This window comes from Microcaecilia unicolor, chromosome 1 (genome assembly GCF_901765095.1).
Source record: "Microcaecilia unicolor chromosome 1, aMicUni1.1, whole genome shotgun sequence".
Taxonomy (NCBI): domain Eukaryota; kingdom Metazoa; phylum Chordata; class Amphibia; order Gymnophiona; family Siphonopidae; genus Microcaecilia; species Microcaecilia unicolor.
The window spans coordinates 424,610,710-424,630,451 of NC_044031.1; the positions used below are offsets into that span (position 1 = coordinate 424,610,710).

Consider the following 19,742-nt stretch of genomic DNA (forward strand, 5'->3'; position numbering starts at 1 on the left):
TCAGAAACATGCACATTAAAACAGCATGGTAAAATGATTATATAATGTAAATATAAATGTCAGCAGGGTACAAATATTACATCATGATAGGCAGCATGGAAGTACCTTCATATAACACAGATATAATACTTAAGATGGTCAGCACAATACAAATGAAACATCTTAATAAGCAACATATTAGAACATTCATAAAAGGCATCCATTTGTGTAAAGGTATATTCCCTGTTTTGAGCTGTTTGGTGTGGTTTTCATGATGTGCCAGTGTGACGGGGTCAGGAGAGGCAGAGTAGGAGCTTTCAAAAATGTTTAATAGTACCTCAGAAGTGAACTAAAAAGTTGATTAAAGAAAGGGGGGAAGATCTTAATAATTATGCCAAATGAACCATCTAAAAAATACTTTTGCTATTGCTGCTGTTAAATATTCTACTTTTTGTATAGGCAGATTCAGGACTGAGGCGTTGCCTTCAAATCCCTCAGCCGTACCATATATATATTTCTTTTTCTTTTCAGTATAAATAAATTGGTGTTCTCTGTGTGTGTCAGGTGTTTATTAATTACCTGTAGCATCCAGGGAAGTAGGTTTCTACATTTCTCTGTGATTCAGTAAACAAAAACATGAAACTCCTTCCACCATAACCCGAGGGTACAGGCAGAGGAGCAGAAGTTTCACCCTAATCACTTTTGCTACAAAATCACTCTACAAAATGTGAACCTTTTCTCTGATCTTTACTTCAGAAACTCCACTTCACCAACCCACTCAGTTATGAAAGCCCACCTCTATAATTACCCTAATCACTCCCTTCCTTCTTCTCTCTTCCCTTACTTAATCTCTGCACAATACTAACTGTATCTGATATCATGGAATAACAATGTTAACAAAACTATGTAAGCCACATTGAGCCTGCAAATAGGTGGGAAAATGCGGGATACAAATGCAATAAGTAATAATAATTCCCTTATCTGTGTATTCTTTAAGGTAATGGGGATAAGGAGTGGTTATCAGAGGTACAACCCTGGCTACTGTCCATTTGTGCATGAACTATCACTGCTATTCACAGGGTTCAGGAAAATCTATAGACCAGCCAGCAGTTCACCCCTTACACATTCTCATGGATCAAGTTTATTTCCTAGGGATTCCTGACCCACAGCCATTCCTGTCTGCTAGGCTTCATTGAAAAAACGTTTGGGAAGCCTGACTGCACCTATGATACTGCTCTGCTAGGTGCCTGCCTTGTTGAAATCTTTGGTTCATTTATTCAATATTAACATTGTAAAACAAGAGCACAGCAACCTCTGTTGAAACTAAGCCACTTCTCTCTTTTGCTGACCACTGTATATTAATATAAAGTAATATCAAATCAGAGAGTTCGTGGCTCAGACGTGCAGGTGTCTTGCTGTATCTGTTATTCAGTTTAGCCACCGATCTTCTGATACGGATGTAATACTGCCTCATCAGAATTTATTTATAATGCATATTAAATGGAGTTTACCAACTGATCTAAATTAACCGGGTCTGACTCGAGTTGTCGTAAATCCAGCCTTAAGTGTCAGGAACTGAGCAGATGTTGCTACCGCTGCAGAAGGAGGGAAGAAGAGTACTGTGCAGTTTTTTTTTAATTACCCCCATTCCTTTCAGGAAGTTAGACGCGTCTTGCCTCTAACGTTTGTCCTCGTAAGTAGGCTAGGGGGTGAGCCCTAAAGAAAACATCCCGACGGAAAATCTGCACGTACTTTTACATCCAACACCGATTTCAAGATGTTCAGATGCCTAAATGCTGCAGGAAGAAAAGAAAAAAAAAAGATGAGCTAGATATAATTGGATGTGCTTGTGAAATATCCAGACCTTAGAAAAGTCTACCTACCCAACGGAAGGACTTTCTGCTCTGAAGTAAAAGAGACATTTCCTTCTAAGGATTTTATACTGAACTTAGTTCTCTGACACCTTCCCCTTCAAATGAGTTGCAAGCGCATTTCAACCCCATTTTCATCAATGCTCCAGAAATTCAAATGCATTTCGGACACGTTGGCGTGGAAAGTTAAAGCAATGGGACCAGCCACAATATTTTGGATAATTCGCTTGATAGTTAAAACCGCTAGAAGTACCGTACACGTTCTGAATTGTATTGCTTTCCTGCGGGTACCCGTGTTTAAGTTCATCCTACTTAGCCAGCGCCGTGCTAAAAAGACATAAGAGACAGCCTCGTCCCGCTAGAGCTTACAGTCTAGCCAAGATAAACATACTGCACAAATAAGAGATTTTGCGAATTCAATCAGTATAGAAAGCCCATACCGATATGACAGCCATGAGTGCCAAGCAGGAATGCGGCACAAACAGCTGCAGCGCAGGCCTAAGAAGGCGGGGCCTGGTTATAAGCATTATCTTCGTGTGGATCAATATTAAAAAGAAAATATATATTAGGAGAAAAAATGTATGAAAAAGACTGAAAAACACCACAGCACTGGCAAGTTAATACCGTGAGACAGCAGTCAGTATCACTGGTGTAAATACAGACCACCCGGATTAGTGGAGGAGTAGCCTAGTGGTTAGTGCAGTGGACTTTGATCCTGGGGAACTGACTTTGATTCCCACTGCAGCTCCTTGTGACTCTGGGCAAGTCACTTAACCCTCCATTGCCCCTGGTACAAAATAAGTACCTGAATATATGTAAACCGCTTTGAATGTAGTTGCAAAAACCTCAGAAAGGCGGTATATCAAGTCCCATTTCCCTTTCCCTCAACAACCCAGGCGGAAAGCAAGTGACCCAGACCACTGAAAATAACCGATCAGCTAAAGCTCGGGTAATCAAAGCGTGCACACAAGAGAGAGGGCGCTCTCCCTGCCGATTCCGCCTTAAGCTTTATTAGAAGGTTAGGACTAAAAGATCAGTTACCTGATAGTTAGGCCTGACCGGCACAGAGGACCTGAATGCAGGGATCATGATCATTTAAGTCAGAATGACAGTACCAGAAAACCAGAGGCCACTGGCATTTGATCGATTGAAGCTAAGTACCCCCAGTTTCAGAGCGCAAATGCCATGCAAGACTTCATGCACCACAGCAGCACTGGGGTATCTATGACATTTCAGTTTTTCTTCTTCTATCAATTAGGTCTATCTGCGGGGGAAAAAAAACAATAACAGAACACAGTCACTGTTCTACAAAAATGTACAACCCTTCAGTATTTCCAACCGGTTCTGCGCTCTAAGAACTGTAAAATTACAGATGTACTGGGGGAGAGGGGCCCTGAAAAATATATCAAAATATGGCACCTTGTGTCATTCTCGAACTTTTTTGTTAATTATTGATTCTAGTCCTCTAACAGTATCTAGAAGAAATGTCAATGAGTAATTCTTCACTGTGTGTGTGGGGGGGGGAGGGGTCAGGGCTACTGTCAAACTCAAAACAGTGAGAAAAGTCGCCAAGGCCCAGCCTAGGAAAGGAAGGGACTTGTTATACTAAACAGGTCCTCTTGCAATCAATGGAAGATATTCATGGGCAATCGGTTACTGAATCCGCCAAATCTCTAAAATCCAACCCCACTCCCCAAGGAAGTGTGTGTGTATTTTGGGGTGGGGATAAAGAAAGCAGTCTTCTGGAAAGCCGTCCCCCTCTAGTACCCTGAAAAGGCAGGCGCCTTCTCCTTTCAGACTCAGGCCACCACCTGAGCGAGCCTTAATGAGCCAAAGGAGTCGCGACTCTGGAGCCTTTGCAGGCTGATTAGCAAGATTTATGCCCATTGCATTTATTTAAATGTACATATACCTAAATATACACACACAAACATACAATCATAATACTGAGGCATTCACACATACACACAAAAACATACGCACTGTGGTAAACGTACATAGATACACGCGGAGGGTTCAAGCATGCAGTGGCTTCACAGACACACACATACTACACGGTAGTACACACACCCACATAATGATACACATTCTTACACACGCCGAAGGTGCAGGCATCAGAGAAAGAGAGAGAGGAGCACACAGAGAGAAATAACACACGAATACACACTATCTTCGTGGCATTCTCTTCTGCTTCTTTCCCTTGCCTTGTCCATTCCCTGACCTCTCTCTCTCTCTCTCTCTCTCTCTCCCTTTTGCTTTTTCTCCTCCCTGCTTTTCACCTCTCTTTTCTCACGCTCTGTCTCCTTCCTGTGCTCTCTTGACTTGGGCACCTCAGCTTCCCCTTTCACCCAGCTCAGCAGTATTACTTGTAGCCATTTACTTTCGAAGGAAGACGAGTTTTCTTCAATACCTCTTTAAACCTGCATTCTTGGTCTGGCTTAAACGATTAGCAAGAGTTCTGCCGTTGCGTTTATTTCACTCACTTTTCTAGTCTGATTTATTTAGGAGACATCATTAATTTAGGATATACGTATTTCATGACACGAACACAGCCTACTATTTCATTAAAAAAAAAAAACTTGAACCCGTCGCACACAGACACTTTTTCAGAGATCGATTTCGTTGCTCGAAGAACTAAAGAAGTCTCTGCCTTTTTTCTCGTAATATTGTACAAAGTATTAGGCGAAACTCCACGCCAGATTTAATAAGAGAGGGTTTCTGCGGTAAAGAACACAAAAAAACATTCAGTGCTCGGGTGTGATCGGAAATGGTTGCGTTCTGTTTTGCTACCAGGACTCCGCAAAACGCAGCAAATTAAATAATAATAATAATACTGTAATAATATAACAAACCGTAACAAGAAACGGGCAGTTTTCAATGTGGATATCGTTCCTTTCACTCTACTTCTTATACTCAGTTTTAATAATTTTTGAGATAATTAGGCAGCATATATCTGCCATGACACCTATGCAAGAAGTGGATTAACACTTCAGCTACATAAGGCACTTTCTTTCCAGGTGCAGAGTTTTAGGAAGGGCACTGAGATGCTAGGCGGGGGAGGGTCCTTTATTTGATTTTAATCTTTTTTAAAAGACACGTCATTTTGCTAAATAATAGGCGATCCTGAACAGGCAAGCCCAGAAATACCACGGATCTCTGATCCACAGCTGATTCTTTCATAACTAGATGGGGAGGGGAGCGGAGGGGAGGGGGGTCCTTCTTTTCTACTACCGAGAACCATTTAAAAACAACAACAAAAAAAACAATAACAACTATCTAAGTACTTCAAACTTACTGGTTCTCTTTCCTTGTTCCCTGTCCCTTTTGCCCGTGAAAAAGCACCGTTTGCTCAGTCCCTGCAGCATTAATGCGAGTCTAACTAGCCCATTAAATATGATGAACATACCGTTTGCATAGAAAGAAACCTTCCCAGCCCTGATTGCTCCAAAGGGGATTCGCGTCCTACCTCCCACCATCCCCAATCTTCATTCTCCCAGTGTACACACTTGTAATTACTGGTGATTGTGCTAATGCAATCCCGAAGCTAAACCTTGCTGGCACGCTGAAGGGCGAGGCAGGAAACACCGTTAATTTAGCAAACTGCACAGGCATTATTCTCCCTTTACCTTCCTTTGTCGGGGACATTAGGCTTAAACTGCTCAAATCTTTTCTAACAGACAATGATCTCATGTTCTCGCACTGGGATCTTATAGTTTGTTTTTTTTTTGAGAGGCTTAACCCAGTGATCTTGAAAGAAATTAGAGCTCCCTAAAAAACATAAATAACATAACATAGAAAGGGAGAAGGATGAGGACCTGTTAGAATTGATTTAAAATCAGACATGTCCTATTAGAATAATTTGACCGGGATTTTTTTTTTCAGAACACGCAGCACCAGGGTCATTTGTGTTTTGCATAGTGCACACCCTGCACGGCCAACCCTCCCCTCACCCCCTGCTGTTTAATGAGTGGCACAGGGCCTTCCTAAATCCTCATAACTATTCCTTACAACCTGCATTTTCAACCTGCATTTTTGGGGGGCGTGATTATTACTTTGATAAACCATTCCGATGTTTTTTTTTTTTAGAGCAAATAGTGTAATTCTTAACCTAATATTTTTGTTTGTTGCTCAAATGGCAGCCCCCCCCCCCACACACACACACAAACACACACACACACACACACACACACACACAGTCTTTCTTTTTCATCCTCTGCAAATAAAGATTAGGTGGGCAGATTATAGAAAGCGTTTTCAGTCCTGGGCTGATCTTTATTCCACAGCCTTTGTCATGATATCGATGATGATGACGGTCAAGCGGACAGTTTGATTTTTGTGTTTGGAGCTAGTTATAAAGAATCAATATTATATCAAGGGGTAAGTTTCGTGATAAAGGACTTTAACCACTCTGGCTATTCATCATAAGTCTGTAGCAAGCAGATAGGTCAAAAGAAATTATATTGCACTAAACAGTGTGTCTTCTTATCTCTCCTATACCAGGGGAATAAGGGACAAGCCGATCGATACAATAGCTGCTGTATACTTCTTGCAATTATCAATAGCTGATTTAGTCTTTTGAGGCCTGCATCTATTAATACAAGCTAATAATAATCTTCTGAGCTTCTGTAGCTAAAGGGGTAAGAATTTCTAACCTGAAAACATCAGTTATGTATTCACAATTACAAAGGTTCTGAATATATAAATATGAATGTAATGTATGTAATACTGTGCAGAGTAACATACAAGTGCTACAGTGCTAGATATAATATATATACCTACAGACACACATATGTATTATATATACATCATGCACATCATACATTGCCTTTACCTGCATATCATCACGAGAGCTTCAAACAAAAAGCAATTCTTTATTTAAACAGATATTAAGTATATACATAAAACTGTTCAACAGATCTTCAGCATTCATTGTGGAGACCACTGTGCTCAGGAAATTGCACGTAATACACAGGATGTTCAAGTTGTGCACCACAAGTACAGAAAATACCCCAGTACTATAAAATGACATATTTTGAATGTTAAAAAATTACAGATTCCTCAGTGACCTGAGCAAGACCAGTGGGAAAGGCTGAGGGTTCTCTCCTCGTCTGCATTTTCTTCTGTGTGATCTGCAGAAAGCCTGACTTACTTAGCTGCCGAAATCACACGATTTATTAAAGTGTCATATCCAAAGTAGAAACTCATAGTATGCACTGGCATGCATTGTTTGGGGGGGGGGGTCAAGGATGGATAGCCATCTATGGGTCATGTCCTGGGACTCACCTACTTCACATTCTGTCCTTAAAGGGGCAACTTTACGAAGTAATGCAATCATGTTTCAGCAATACTTATGATTTTGCATTACTCCTTGTGGATGACTAAATCTGTTATTCCTGGCCCTACTACCGTCATGGGGGTGATATTAATACAGGAACCTTCTGAAATAAAGCCAAGGTATGGAACTCCTTGCAATGAGCTGTTCCTTCACCGCTTTTACTTTAAGAATCCCTCGGCCATTGCTAAAGTTATTCTGCTGCCATTGGCTACTTCTCAACCAGATATGCAAATAGCACCTTTATACGGAAACTGCTATGATGGTGACAGAATACGGGTGTAAGGGTGAGGCTCACTCAGCCATGCACGATTTTGCACTTAAGAGACATGACAGAGCTAGGTTTCTGTACATGCTCATTCGCTTGTTCCATACTTCGTGGAGGGGAAAAAAAAAAGAGTAAAAACTGTTACTGTTCCAGCCTTAGATTGAAGATGACCTTTAATGTATCCGATTCCAAGTGTTTGTTGAGATAGACATCTCCTGCCACTAACTGGAAAGTAACTTGGGTGTTTAAACAGTGTTGAAGACCTGCACTATAAATCTGATGACTAGGTGCTTGCCACAAGGAAGAAAATAATAATAATAATAATAAAAAGAAACATCTTTATAATTGACATTTGACATGCTGTTTAGGTTAGGCTGCGGTAGACCAAGCACAGATTACCTTCTGATGGAAACATTTATCATCGTCATTGCTGCAGAGTGGCAGGTGGTGTTATCAATTACCCCTTCTTAACAATAATAATATCAGTATGGTAATATCTTTCCTCTAGTGAGAAAGAATTAGCAGTCAGTTGCTGCAGCGCTAAATAGCCACACAAGTGCTGGATTTAAGCACAAGATGCCTAACCTTCAAGGCTGGGGGTTCCGGTTTAGAAGAAAAACCATGAAGTAAAATCACAATAATTCGACGTCCTTCTTCACGTACAAAGTTGCTGACGTTTGAAAAGAAGAAGGCACAGATGATGTGATTTCAAATTCTACTGTTACAAACCAACTTGCTCTCAGGTTTCTAGGCAAAGCTTACAAGGATGGTTTTTTTTTTTTAATTATGTGCTGAGACAGAACTGTTAGCAACTTCCTGCGCCAATATAACCTACCAAAGAAGTTTTCCTACATATCTGAATAAATGACACGGATTAATGAAAACGCTTAATTATACCCTCAATTACTGTAAAAAAAAATACAGTAGCAAGACGGAATAATAACGTGTCGCTTCTGACAAAGCAAACAGCATTGAGAAAGATAATTAACAAATTATATTTAATTACAAAGAAGGAAAAATACTTTTGTTTTTCCTTCCGTATTTAGGTATTAAAATATTTTAACCGACTAATCACGTAATGTAACTAAGTATACAGGGGAGGCACGGTACAGAAATTTACTACGAATACTAATTCACACACATTTAGACGCATGCACACGGGAATTCATCTGCATGTCAGGTTCCACTGAGAAAATGCAAGATTTGTGCAAGCAAACACCAGACACTAAGCTCATTTAAATATGAAAGAAAAAAAAATAAGGCATACAAAGGCAAAGTTTCTATTTTACACCTCCAACAGAGAAAGAAAGAATTAAAGCCACGTTTTGCTGATTAGACTTTCCCTTCTGATCCCCTTAATTTTTTTAGATTGATCTCCCTCATGTTAGTCAATTAAAAAACGTTCACCATATGACTTGCTCATCCCAGCATTTAGCGATCCAAGCATTAATCTGTTTCTCTGCTGGGGAGGGGGATCCCTGCTAAGGAGTGGCTGGTAATTTAAACTTAGAGTAAGTCATTTAGTGCTGACTATCAACGAACCCAAAGGCTTCGTCCTGTCAAAAAGCAAAGGCATTTCAAGTTTTAGAAAGCGCTGGAGCGAGTTTTTCCTTTAAAAAATTATGGCAGATCAAGCGAAGCTTCGCGATTGGTAACATTAGAATTGGTAAATTTAAAGTGATCCAAATGGGGCAATTATGCCTTTCTAGGTATCTGCTATCCTTTGCTCACTAAATATTAAAAGATACATTTTCTTTTCTATTTGAGAAACTGACCTGTGATATTCGGAAGATTTGTGCTATTAATTGAGGTTTGTGGGGATGTTTAAAAAATTTGTCTCAAAAACGTTCCTATTATTTGGCAAACATTGCAAAACACAGTAGGTATTGAAAGCGTGTCTGCACTTTGAAACTGGAAACTTGGGAAGGAAAAAAAAACCCCACAACAACAACAACACGGCAGATGGTTCAGACGCCGTTTGAAGGAAATAAAAGAGATAAGTACAGATGAAGTCCCGGCACACTGCTTAACTTCAGTTGCTCAAACAATCGGGGCACATTTCTTTAAGTGGTGAAAGTGCAACCCCTGTGGTCTCCGTAAAACGTTTTCAAGGCAGACAAAGCCTTACGGAATGGCCCTCTTCTTCACCCAAAAGGAGACTGGGTAAATCTGCCTAAGTGCCACCCCAAAGAAAAGATGTTAAAGAAATGAGCATACGCTTCCTGTTTGCAATTTCACACTTGAGAGTCACTCTTTTTTTTTTTTTTAATCTCTCGGAGGAGAGATCGCTTTTCACCTGCATTTTGTCAAAGCAAAAACTCTGCAAAACTGCTACTGTAAAACTAATGGTTTTGTCAGTACCTGGTTATTAATGCGCATTGAAATAAGGACAATCTATTTCCCTACTTTCTATCGGCGATCTGGCGCTAGCGAATATATGTGGTTCGGTGTGGTGGGAAGTTTCCGCAGTTCAGTCATTGCTAAGACGGAACACTGTGTTTATTTATTTATTTATTTATTTATTTATTTATTTGTGTGTGTGTGTGTATGTATGTATGTGTGTGTGTGTATCTATATCTATATATCTATATCTATATATATAGATATATATATATATATATATATCTATATATAGATATATATATATAAGCTTAGAAAAAAGAAACATTAAAAAGTGATACAGACTAAAAAGCAATTTAGATCTGACCCGAACGTGGGTAGAAACACAGCATTACATAATACATCTCATTTATTTTATAACTATGCATGTTCTCATTGGGAAGCTTGGCAAAAGTTAAACACCGAATTTCAAAACGCCATCTTTGACCAAAAAAGTAACCAACGCGCTACTGCATGCTTCCTTAAATTCAGTGAACAAATGGAGGAAATCAAGTTGAACATAAATGAGCATAAAATATTACATGGGAAAATAAAAAGGGGTATAGATTGATATAACAGTACAAAATGAAGGCAATAGATAGATAGATAGATAGATAGATAGATAGATAGATAGATAGATAGATTTTTTTTCACGGGAACGGGAATAAATAAACTTAAGTCTTAAGAAGAATTTGTAGTTTATCTGTACAGATGCTGACTCCTTCATTCACATCCCAGAACTGGCCAAGGCCATCGTGCTGTAATGTGTGCCTCTCCAGTAGGGCTAGGAAAAGCTCAAACAAGCCAAATGGCCTGAATACAAAAAGTAACATCACGATTAAAAGAGAGAGAGAGAGAGAGAGAGAGAACACAAAACGAAAAAGTGTGCATGCCATTCGTTTATTGGAGGGAAGGAGAGAGGAAAGTGGCAACCATCTGCAGCAGTGCTGGACAGGCAGGATGGCAGGAACAGTTCAGTGGTACATCCTAGCGGTGGGTCCCTGGTATGTGTCTGTCTAACTGTGTGGGTGTGAGGGAGTGCGTTTGTAAGTGCCTCCCTCCTTGGCCAGCTGAAACTACGCACACACAAAAAAAAAAAGCAACTTGTGGCTGGAGTTCACCACTCCTTCACTTCTGCAAGGCTTTCTGCAGATAGCGAAGCAAACAGGGAAGGCGCGGGAGGAGGGATCGTCCTGTAACATCACAGCTCCAGCATCTCCGCCGGCGGATCAAACCCGCAGCGGCTTCCCCCGCAGCGCGTCGGCCACAAATTAAGGCCGGCGGAGAGGAAGAGGCAGAGTCCAAGGTGCCGCTCTGGCTCCTCCTCCTCCTCACACATGCCCCGCCCCCTCACAGCGCGCGCACTGCCGAGGTTGGCCCAGGGCAGGTTGCAAAGAGGGAGGGGGAGGGGAGGGAGCCCTGGCCCTAGCCTGGAGCTCGGCTCGCCTGCAGACACCTTGCACTGGCTGCAGCTTTCCCGGGAGCATCCCAGCGCCAGCCTCCTCACCCCAGCACCGGGGCCGGGGAAGAGAGAATGAGAGAAAGAGAGAGCAAGAAATAGATGAGAAAAGAAAAAGGGGGAGGGGTCATACATCAAATGCAACATGAGCAGCTTTTTCTTTCTTTTTAATTTTTAAAAGCTGCAGTTCCATTCCAGATTGCGTGAAGCTGATGCAGACAACTCCAATCCCCACTTGTTTCAGACTATGTCATACATTTCAGGAAGGAGGGGAAAAAAATCGTAAATCACACCAAAAGCAGCCCCCCCTCTCCCCTCCCCCCCCCAAAAAAAATAGTCCTAGTTGGATCGATTCACAGAGCTGAGAGATCAGGACTTATTCGTCACATGCAAAGCTATTATCAATAACCAACAGAGCACAGAGAGCTATGCAGAAAGGCAAAAACAACCTGCCAGTGTCAGAAAAAAACTGATTACAACCTGCATCAAAAAGCAACTCTCTTCCTACCAATGGAGAACAGGAAGTGACCACCAGCAGCCAGGAGCCTGCTAAGAAAGGAGCTACAAGACAAAGAGACAAGGGGGCACACAACTGCACAGGGTCGTGTGGTATTTCATAAGGAGGGAGAAGGAAAGCTCAAGGAAGTTACTTGTCAAGCAACCCAACATGAAGATGAAGAGACATAGCAACAACTCGCAAACAGAACAGATCTAAAAAGTTGTTTTGGGGGTGGGTTGTTTTTTTTTTTGCCCGTTTATTGTTGTTAACCTTAGGAAAAAAGCGTGGAGTGGGTGGGGAAGATAAGCAAAAGCGATCGGATGAGCTCCACCTTGAAATCCGCTGATGATCATAGGAGCAAGAAAACCAGGAAAGAACATTAAAAATTAAAACAAAAAAACCTAAAAAGAGAACAGAAGCAAAGGAGGACATAAAAGGAAGAGGAACATTAAAAAAAAAAAAAAAAAAAAACAACCCCGAAGCGAAAAAGATAGCAGGTCAGAAGGGGGAGGGGGTGTGATCAGCACACAGAAAACAAAAACATGACCTTTCCCAAAAAGTGAAGCTGCCATCTGTTAAGAGAAGCCGTGTGTACAGAGCGCGGTGTGTTTTGCAGCGGTGGCTCGGAGGGGAGACAGATAATTTGGCAGAGCGAAGCGGCTAATTGCTCGAGCCCGTCCCTTATTTCCATATCCAGCCTGTGTCCGCTGGCCCCGAGCCAATCCCCTCTCACCCCCACCCCCCCCCCCTCCAGCCATTAATCGCAATGCATTATTCACAATCATAATTATACACCGACATGCGCAATCCGCGCGCCGCCGACACCAGCTAATTTCCGTAATTTTGCAACTCGACTATTTGTGAACAATTTTTTTTTTATTTGCTGCTGATGTATCTGCAAAAAAGCAGGAACGGCTCGCAGTTCCCAGCAGCATGTCTCGCCGAAAGCAAGCCAAACCGCAGCATCTCAAATCGGACGAGGAGCTGGCCGAGCCGCTTTCTGACAACGGTAAGGGTGCACTTTGGAGGCTCCTGGCTCGGGTTTGGGGCGGGGGGGGGGGTGGAATTGCCCCCTCCCCCAGTTGTTGATGTTTGTTGTGCTTGTGTGCCTAGATTGTATGGAAGTGTGTGTGTGTGTGTGTGCGTGCCGGGCTTTTAGGTGCATGTCAGGAACGTGTTGCTACTGGGAATTTTATTCCCTCTTTTGTTTTGCTCTAGCTGCCGAATTTATCCTAGAAAGTTTAGCAATTGCTTCTAAGTAGCCTGAAGTTTCTTAGCGCGTGCATTCTCCGCGAAAATAGAGCTTGAACGTCTTCTACAATCGGCGATAGATGGATTTTGGCTAGGAGGAGGATCAGTAACCTGCTTTCTTTTATATATATATATATATATATATATATATATATATATATATATATATATATATGTAACTCTTTTTTTTTTTCCTGCACTCTTTACTTTTTTTCTACCCTTGAAAGGAAAGAGGGATGGAGAGGTGTGACAGAGGTAGGTGGAACAACCCCCCCTTTACGGTTTCTGTAGTGTTTTCCTGCTCTTCTTCAGAGAGAGCCAAGGAGGAAGAAGAGGAGGAAGAGGCATGAACAGAAAAAAAAAAAGTTGCAAGAAAAAGCTTCTTAGCCAGTAGCACCTCTTAGAGGCTTTGGGTGCTGCAGCAGCAGCTCGTACGTGGAGGGCTGAAGCCTCCGGAAATAGTTTGCATCCTCCACAAACAGAGAGAGAGAGAGATCTACCAGCACAGCTGAGCCAGGACCCAGCCCCTGTGCCTGCTGCAGCTTATTTAACCAGGGATTCGCTCACAAGTTCAAGCAAAGGTGACTTAAAAACCGCCAAGCCTGGGTGGGATGCACTTTTATTTGTTATTGGCGGTGGGGATTTTTTGTTTGTGGGAGGGGTGGGCAGGGGGCTTGCTGTTGGCTGGGGGTCAGTGGTGCCTGGGGCTGTCTGGGCAGACAGCGGCTTCTCCTTCCCCTCCCGCCGCCTGCTCCTGTGCCATCTTTGTTCCTCTGCCCCTTCCCTTAGACTCTGCCCTGCTTTTCACTCGAGGCTGTGCACACTGAGCGGTTCAGCTGCCTTCATCCATTTCTTTCTTTCAGGCTTGCTTGCTGGGTTCAGATCCCCACTCTTCTGCCTTCGCGAAAAAGTTTAGGCAATTTGGCTAGGATTGCAAGTGTCTGGCGCATTTGTATTATTAAAAAAAAAATCATACTTTGTGAGGTCGTTTTTCTGTCCTGTTGGGCGAACCGTGCTGTATAAGCCCGACATTAGCCTTCAAGTGATAACTTCGGGGTTGCCAGCATGTGGGCAGAGCACACGATTCTTTTACTTCGACCTGGGCACGAGTAAGGGGTTTTTTCCTTCCTTCTTTCTTTAATTCATTTTCTTTGCAAAGCTGTCTCCTAATTTCATACTTATCCGACAGATTAGGAAATGCCGCCAGTTTCTCTCTGCCTGTATTTTGTGCAAGCAGCTGAGCGGATCCAAATTATAAGTCAGACTGGAGTTGGAAAGTTGGAGCCCGAGAGTAGCACGTGCACAGTGCAATTTCTCTGTTATGTGCTTCGGGGCCCTGAAGGTTAGGGACCACAATAACACCCCCCACCCTTCCCGCTACCATCGGATTACAGAAACTTCTAGCCAGGAACCTGGGAAAGGATGAGACCAGGAGAGGATCCGGAAAGCGAAATCAGAAAACCAGTAGCTACCTGGCCTTTCTTCCTGGACTTAATAATTATCCACCTCAAGCCTAGCCCTTCTGATAGGAAATCTATTCAAAATGAAGCGATCCGATTAATATATTTTTTTAATTTATTTGGGTTGTGGGGGGAAAATGTCATAGAAAAAAAGTGTCAGGGTGAGAAGCGCTTGAAAGTTGCAAGCAGCGCTAAGCTTCTGTGTTACTATTTAAGGCGTAAGGTCACTCCCTTAAAAGTAGCCTGGACTTGCATTAGAGAAAACCGGTTAGAAACGTATATTGAGGGGGGTGTTTAAACTCGTTTTGTGTGAATGTATCTTATCTACGTAGCCATGTCACCCGTGATTAGGAGTAGAGATATGCGGGAGAGAGAGAGAAAAGAAAGAAAGGAACCCCTTGCATATGGTGGGTAGATTAAGGGCAAAGAATCTTTTTGTCATGGAAATGATTTTTTGTTTACTTCATCACAGAATTTCTCACACTTGGGTTGTTTTGTATTGCCCTCAATGACTACATGATCAAATGAATGGATTTATTTCTGCGGAATGAGAAAGACAGTCTTGCCATCAAAAGGGCTACATCGCATCCCAGTGAGGAATTTTAAAGGCGTTATTATTGTGGGCAATGAATAGCTCCAAATCGGCTTTTTACCGCAGCCCCTAAATGCAACAGTGTAAATACTGCTGAGCTTTGGGAAGCTGTTATCTGCATTTTGATCTATATCCTTTTATTAAAACCTAGTTCAGTTAATAGTGTTAAACCCCCTTTAACCAGCTGATTGGGTAGTTTATTATCACTTTCATACCAGAAAAGTGGACCAAGCAAGATAGACAAGTTAAAGAAAAAATGAAAAAGACATTTGAAGGATAGGTGTGCACAGGGAGAAAGTTTGTAAATTGATATGAATCAATGAGCTGAATTTCTGGAAATGTCTATTCTTTACCCTATGGTTGAAGTGCATTTGTATAGTACAGAAATATGGTTTGAGAAATCAGTATTGTGTCAGTCTATGTTTTTAATTACCCTTCTGAGCTGTAATCAAGAAGTTGCCTCAGTTCCTTAAGATATTTTGTACCACCCTAGGAAAAAAAAATCCACCGTATCTTAAAGGCAGTTTAAGGCAAGGGCCAAATTCCACTAATTCTTGTCTCATTCTAAAAATTCTTTTCAAATCTTTGAACTCTGAATGTGATCAAAACTCTGTCAAACCGATTTAGATAACCTGAAGCATTTGCATGGTTTATGTGCGTAGTAGGACAGAGAATGGAGGTTGTAGGGAAGCCGTTTCTGGTAAAGGAGTGATGATCCTCGTGTCATTTCCCATGCAAAGGAAAAAAAAAAACGTTCCTGGTTAGTAGCAAAAGCTTGAGAAGGAAAACTCGGTGGAAGGTGGCTGCGCATTCACTGACTTGACCTTTTGTTGCACGTCTCAGCTTCAGTCCTGAAAAGGCTCTTGAGGGGCTGCGTTCGGGGAAGGGGGGGGGGGAGGAAGTTTTTCAAATGTTACAGCATTGAATCTCTGAAGTCGCTTTGGGCCGTGATATCATGCAAAGGTTGCTCGAGTCCCCGGCCCGCAAAAAGAGCAGGTTCGGCAAAATCACGACGTTTTTGAGCTGCCCTGTATCGTTTGAAATGCATTTGCATTTATTCCGTGAAAAAAGTAGGGTTACTATATTTGTAATCCAGCACAATAAAAACAAAAATGTGGGTGTGATCACTTTGATTTCATTTTGTTTTTCGTTCTGATCAAAAAGTTTACTTTAGGATAAAGGATTACAAGATTTATTTTTTTTTTTGGGGGGGGGGGAGGGTCAATAGCATACTACCAATTAAACTCTATAGTGATTTCAAACTGATTTAAATAATTTAACAGAGACTAGCCTAAGACCACAATTAATCGTGGCAAGTAAACAAGTCTGTTTTGGATAGCCCTAAACTTACGAGAGCTCTGTGGATTAGTGTTATTTGGCTAGACTATTACTAGCAGCAGACCTGGCACGGATTTTAGCTTATTTAAATTCAGGCTACATCCTCTCCAGAAAAAACTTGCAACACGTTTGCACACTGTAGAAATCTCGTAGTAATTGCTCGAAGCTCTGTTACCGATGCTGATGTTCTGGTGCAGTTCAGAAAAAAAAAAAGTACAAATTCCCCGCGGTTCGTTTGAAGGGCGACCTTATCTTTTACTGAACTAGACAACCTGTTTCCTGTAAGTGATTTTGCAACCCATCTTGCAACAAACAAAGTAAACTGAAGTTCTACTTTGGCAGCAAGAATTAGCATATTTTTCTAGCTCAGACAGCTTTGCAACGTAGTTCAAGTGGAATTAATGCGAGCATGTGTGCAGCCTTTAGCATTTAGAAATGCAGAGTGGACCTTTCAAAACTACGAAATAATTAAAATACCAGTTCAAGTTTTCCTTTTTTATAATGGGAAAGAAAAAAGAACTGAAATACTGTGACGCGGAAGGGGAACCTCTGAAATTTTAGCTCAAATCCTTGGAAAACAGCAGCAGCGGATGAATCCCCGGGAATTTAAGAGATGGCGGTAAGCAGAAAAGGTGAAAGAGTTTGCAAACACACCTTCTTCAGAGAAGCAACTTGCTACCAAGATCTCTTGTTTTATAAAGCAAAAAGATCTTTTCACTACCCACACTGGTAGTTTTGCGTAAGGTTCTGTGAAAAAGATGTTCCTTCAGCCCAACAAAATTAAAGTTCCTCCTGAATAAATTCACAGCTGCTATTTCTTTTTTATTCCATTGAGACCTAAAATAAAAGAAAAGTTAGGGATTAACAGCAGGAATTACTTAAAGCAAGTTGATTATTTGCTTTGTGAAAGATGCTGAGGAGAGCTGGAGAAAAGTGGATCACATTTCAGCTGGTGCTGCTAATCTTGCCGAAGTCTTAACAATAATCTTAAGGTGGCCATAAAAATAGTTTCTTCTGGGAACATGCAACTTCTTTCTTTATATGAAGCAACAGAGGGATCTGCCAGTGTAATTAATATATATACATATATATATATATATATATATATATATATATATATATATATATATATATATATATATATATATATATATATATTTCCTTTTAAGTTCAAATGAAAAAAGTAAGTGATTTGACGTTTGGGGGGGAGGGGTAGCATTTTCTTTGCCTTCCCGAAAGGTGAATTCACTGTAGCATCAGAAGCACACAAGGAACCAGATGTGCATCAGTGAACCTTTTGAACAATATAGTATCTGCACTGGGAAACATTTTTTTTTTGGCCAACCAAGCAAAAGATAACTATAGATTGTCTCTTTAGTCAGAACTGAGTCACTGCTGCAGATATAAAAAAAAAAAGTGCTTTGAAATAACATTAAATAGCTAGGTTCTGACACATTTCATGGAACATGAAATGCGTAAGGATCATTTTGACTAGGGGCCTTAATGCTTATTGTGGTAGCTGCTTATTTTCTTTTGAGATATTATTTCACTTAGCTGCAACACTAGCTGTCTTTGGTAGTCAGTGTATTGAATAACCTTGTTTGCTTTTTAAGACGTTATAATCCAAGATGTCTTTGTGCCTATTTTAGACTGGCAACAGAGGAAGAAATTTTAATTATTGTATAAGAAAGGCCTAAAGATATCTTTCTGTATTATCTATAGATGAAAGATCAGATAAGGGGGGAAAATGTACCAGCATTGGAAAAATGCATTTACCTGAATAGTCCAGTACAGCACAGGTAATTCTGTTTTACATGATAGGATGTGGGTTGTGTGTGGATGTTTTATTTTTTTTTTTTTATTGAACTTTTATAGAAGTGATCACATGTCAATACAGTGTGATAATCACAATTAGCAACAAACTAGAATATATCATACACAAAAGAATTGTAATTGAATTTCATCCACAAGAAAAGGAAATTTTGAGTCCAGGAAAGGTAATAATAAAAATAGTGCAAAAAAAAAAAAGAGAAGAATTTGTGTGTTGAATGTGTATATCTGTGTTCAGGTATGTGTGTTTTCTTGCAGTGATTTTTTTTTCTAGTATCACAAAATGTGTCTGATGACAAAAAAAAGTTACATGATATATGACTCTTTTTTTTTTTTTGCAATGATCATTATGCTTGTAGTTTTCAGTCAAAAACATATACATGTTGCATATACAGGGTCTGAAGTGTTAAAGGTCTCCCCCCCCCCCCCCCCCCCCCCACACACACACCACAAGAACAGAGTGGGAGGAAATCCTTGCTAAATTTGGCCTTCTCTGGCTTTCTTGTGTGTGGGGAGTTTTTCTTTTTTTTTTTTTTTCGCTGTTCAGAGCCTTAGGGAGTCTTTTTTGCCTTGGTGTCAGTGAAAAGGTGGGAAGTGTACAGAGTGCCAACAAGCTTCCGATGGACTCTCCCCCAGGGTGGGTTGTTAGAAGTGCTTTGACAAGGCTTGCTGGTTTAACCTTTGCCTATTTTGCCCTGCCAGGGGTGGCCACTAGATGTCAAGCTTATAATACAATTAGTACATCTGTGCAGTTGACCTTGGCAGCGGGGCTTACCACTGTTCTGTTAAGTGTTAACATGAAATCCAAGTGTTAAGTAGAGATCCTTGTGAGTTTGGTACATGCCCAACTGCTTATCAAATGCAGGGCTAGGTCAGCCCAAGTGTTTACAGCCTTTAAGGAGGCCATAATGGCTTTTGTGTTTTTGTTTTTTTTGATTTGTCAAGCTCTGAATCGCAAATCAATTAATCCAAGTGATGCAAAGATGCACTTTTCCTTGGTATCAAAGCAACCTTACCGGCGCTCCCATATTTGAAGGCTACTTTCTGACAACAAATATTTATTTATTCATTTATTAGGATTTATTTACTGCCCTTTTGAAGACATTAACTCAAGGAAGTGATCAGCAAGTGACTTTTGGTAATTCATTTTTATAATACATGTTGCATAGTTATTAAAATGTTTCCGAATGTAGGTTTGCCTGGTAGCTGTCCAGCACAGGGATAGCTGTTATTGGAAGTAGGCAGGTGCCCTGCAGACATTCAGCATCCATGGCAGGATAGTTAGTTAGTTAAAGGGGCTTTTGTGTGCCAGACAAGGCTATTGAATGCCTCACTTTGCTCTGTTTTCCTGTCTATAGTAGTTGTTCATAGTTTGGAAGATTTTGCTATTCTCAGTTCCCCTGGAAAAAAAAAACATTTGGAGTGTGACAGATACTATATTCATATTTTGGACATTTTGTTGTAGAAATAATTTGTCTTTTTGT

General features: G+C 41.0%; 1 protein-coding gene and 1 long non-coding RNA gene across 2 annotated transcripts in view; one reads left to right on the forward strand and one right to left on the reverse strand.

Annotated features, from left to right (window-relative positions):
• Positions 1-1,513: 1,513 nt before the first annotated feature.
• Positions 1,514-3,084, reverse strand: LOC115475850. Its single transcript, XR_003943113.1, has 3 exons — positions 2,892-3,084; positions 1,863-1,883; positions 1,514-1,775 (listed from the first exon to the last, which is right to left on the reverse strand). It is a non-coding gene; the product is annotated as an uncharacterized LOC115475850 (long non-coding RNA).
• Positions 3,085-12,720: 9,636 nt separating this feature from the next.
• SALL3 (spalt like transcription factor 3) overlaps positions 12,721-19,742 on the forward strand; it is a 59,137-nt gene continuing 52,115 nt past the window's right edge. The window contains exon 1 of the mRNA XM_030211863.1: positions 12,721-12,796. Within this exon, the coding sequence (XP_030067723.1) occupies positions 12,721-12,796 (76 nt within the window). The remainder of the gene's footprint in view (positions 12,797-19,742) is intronic.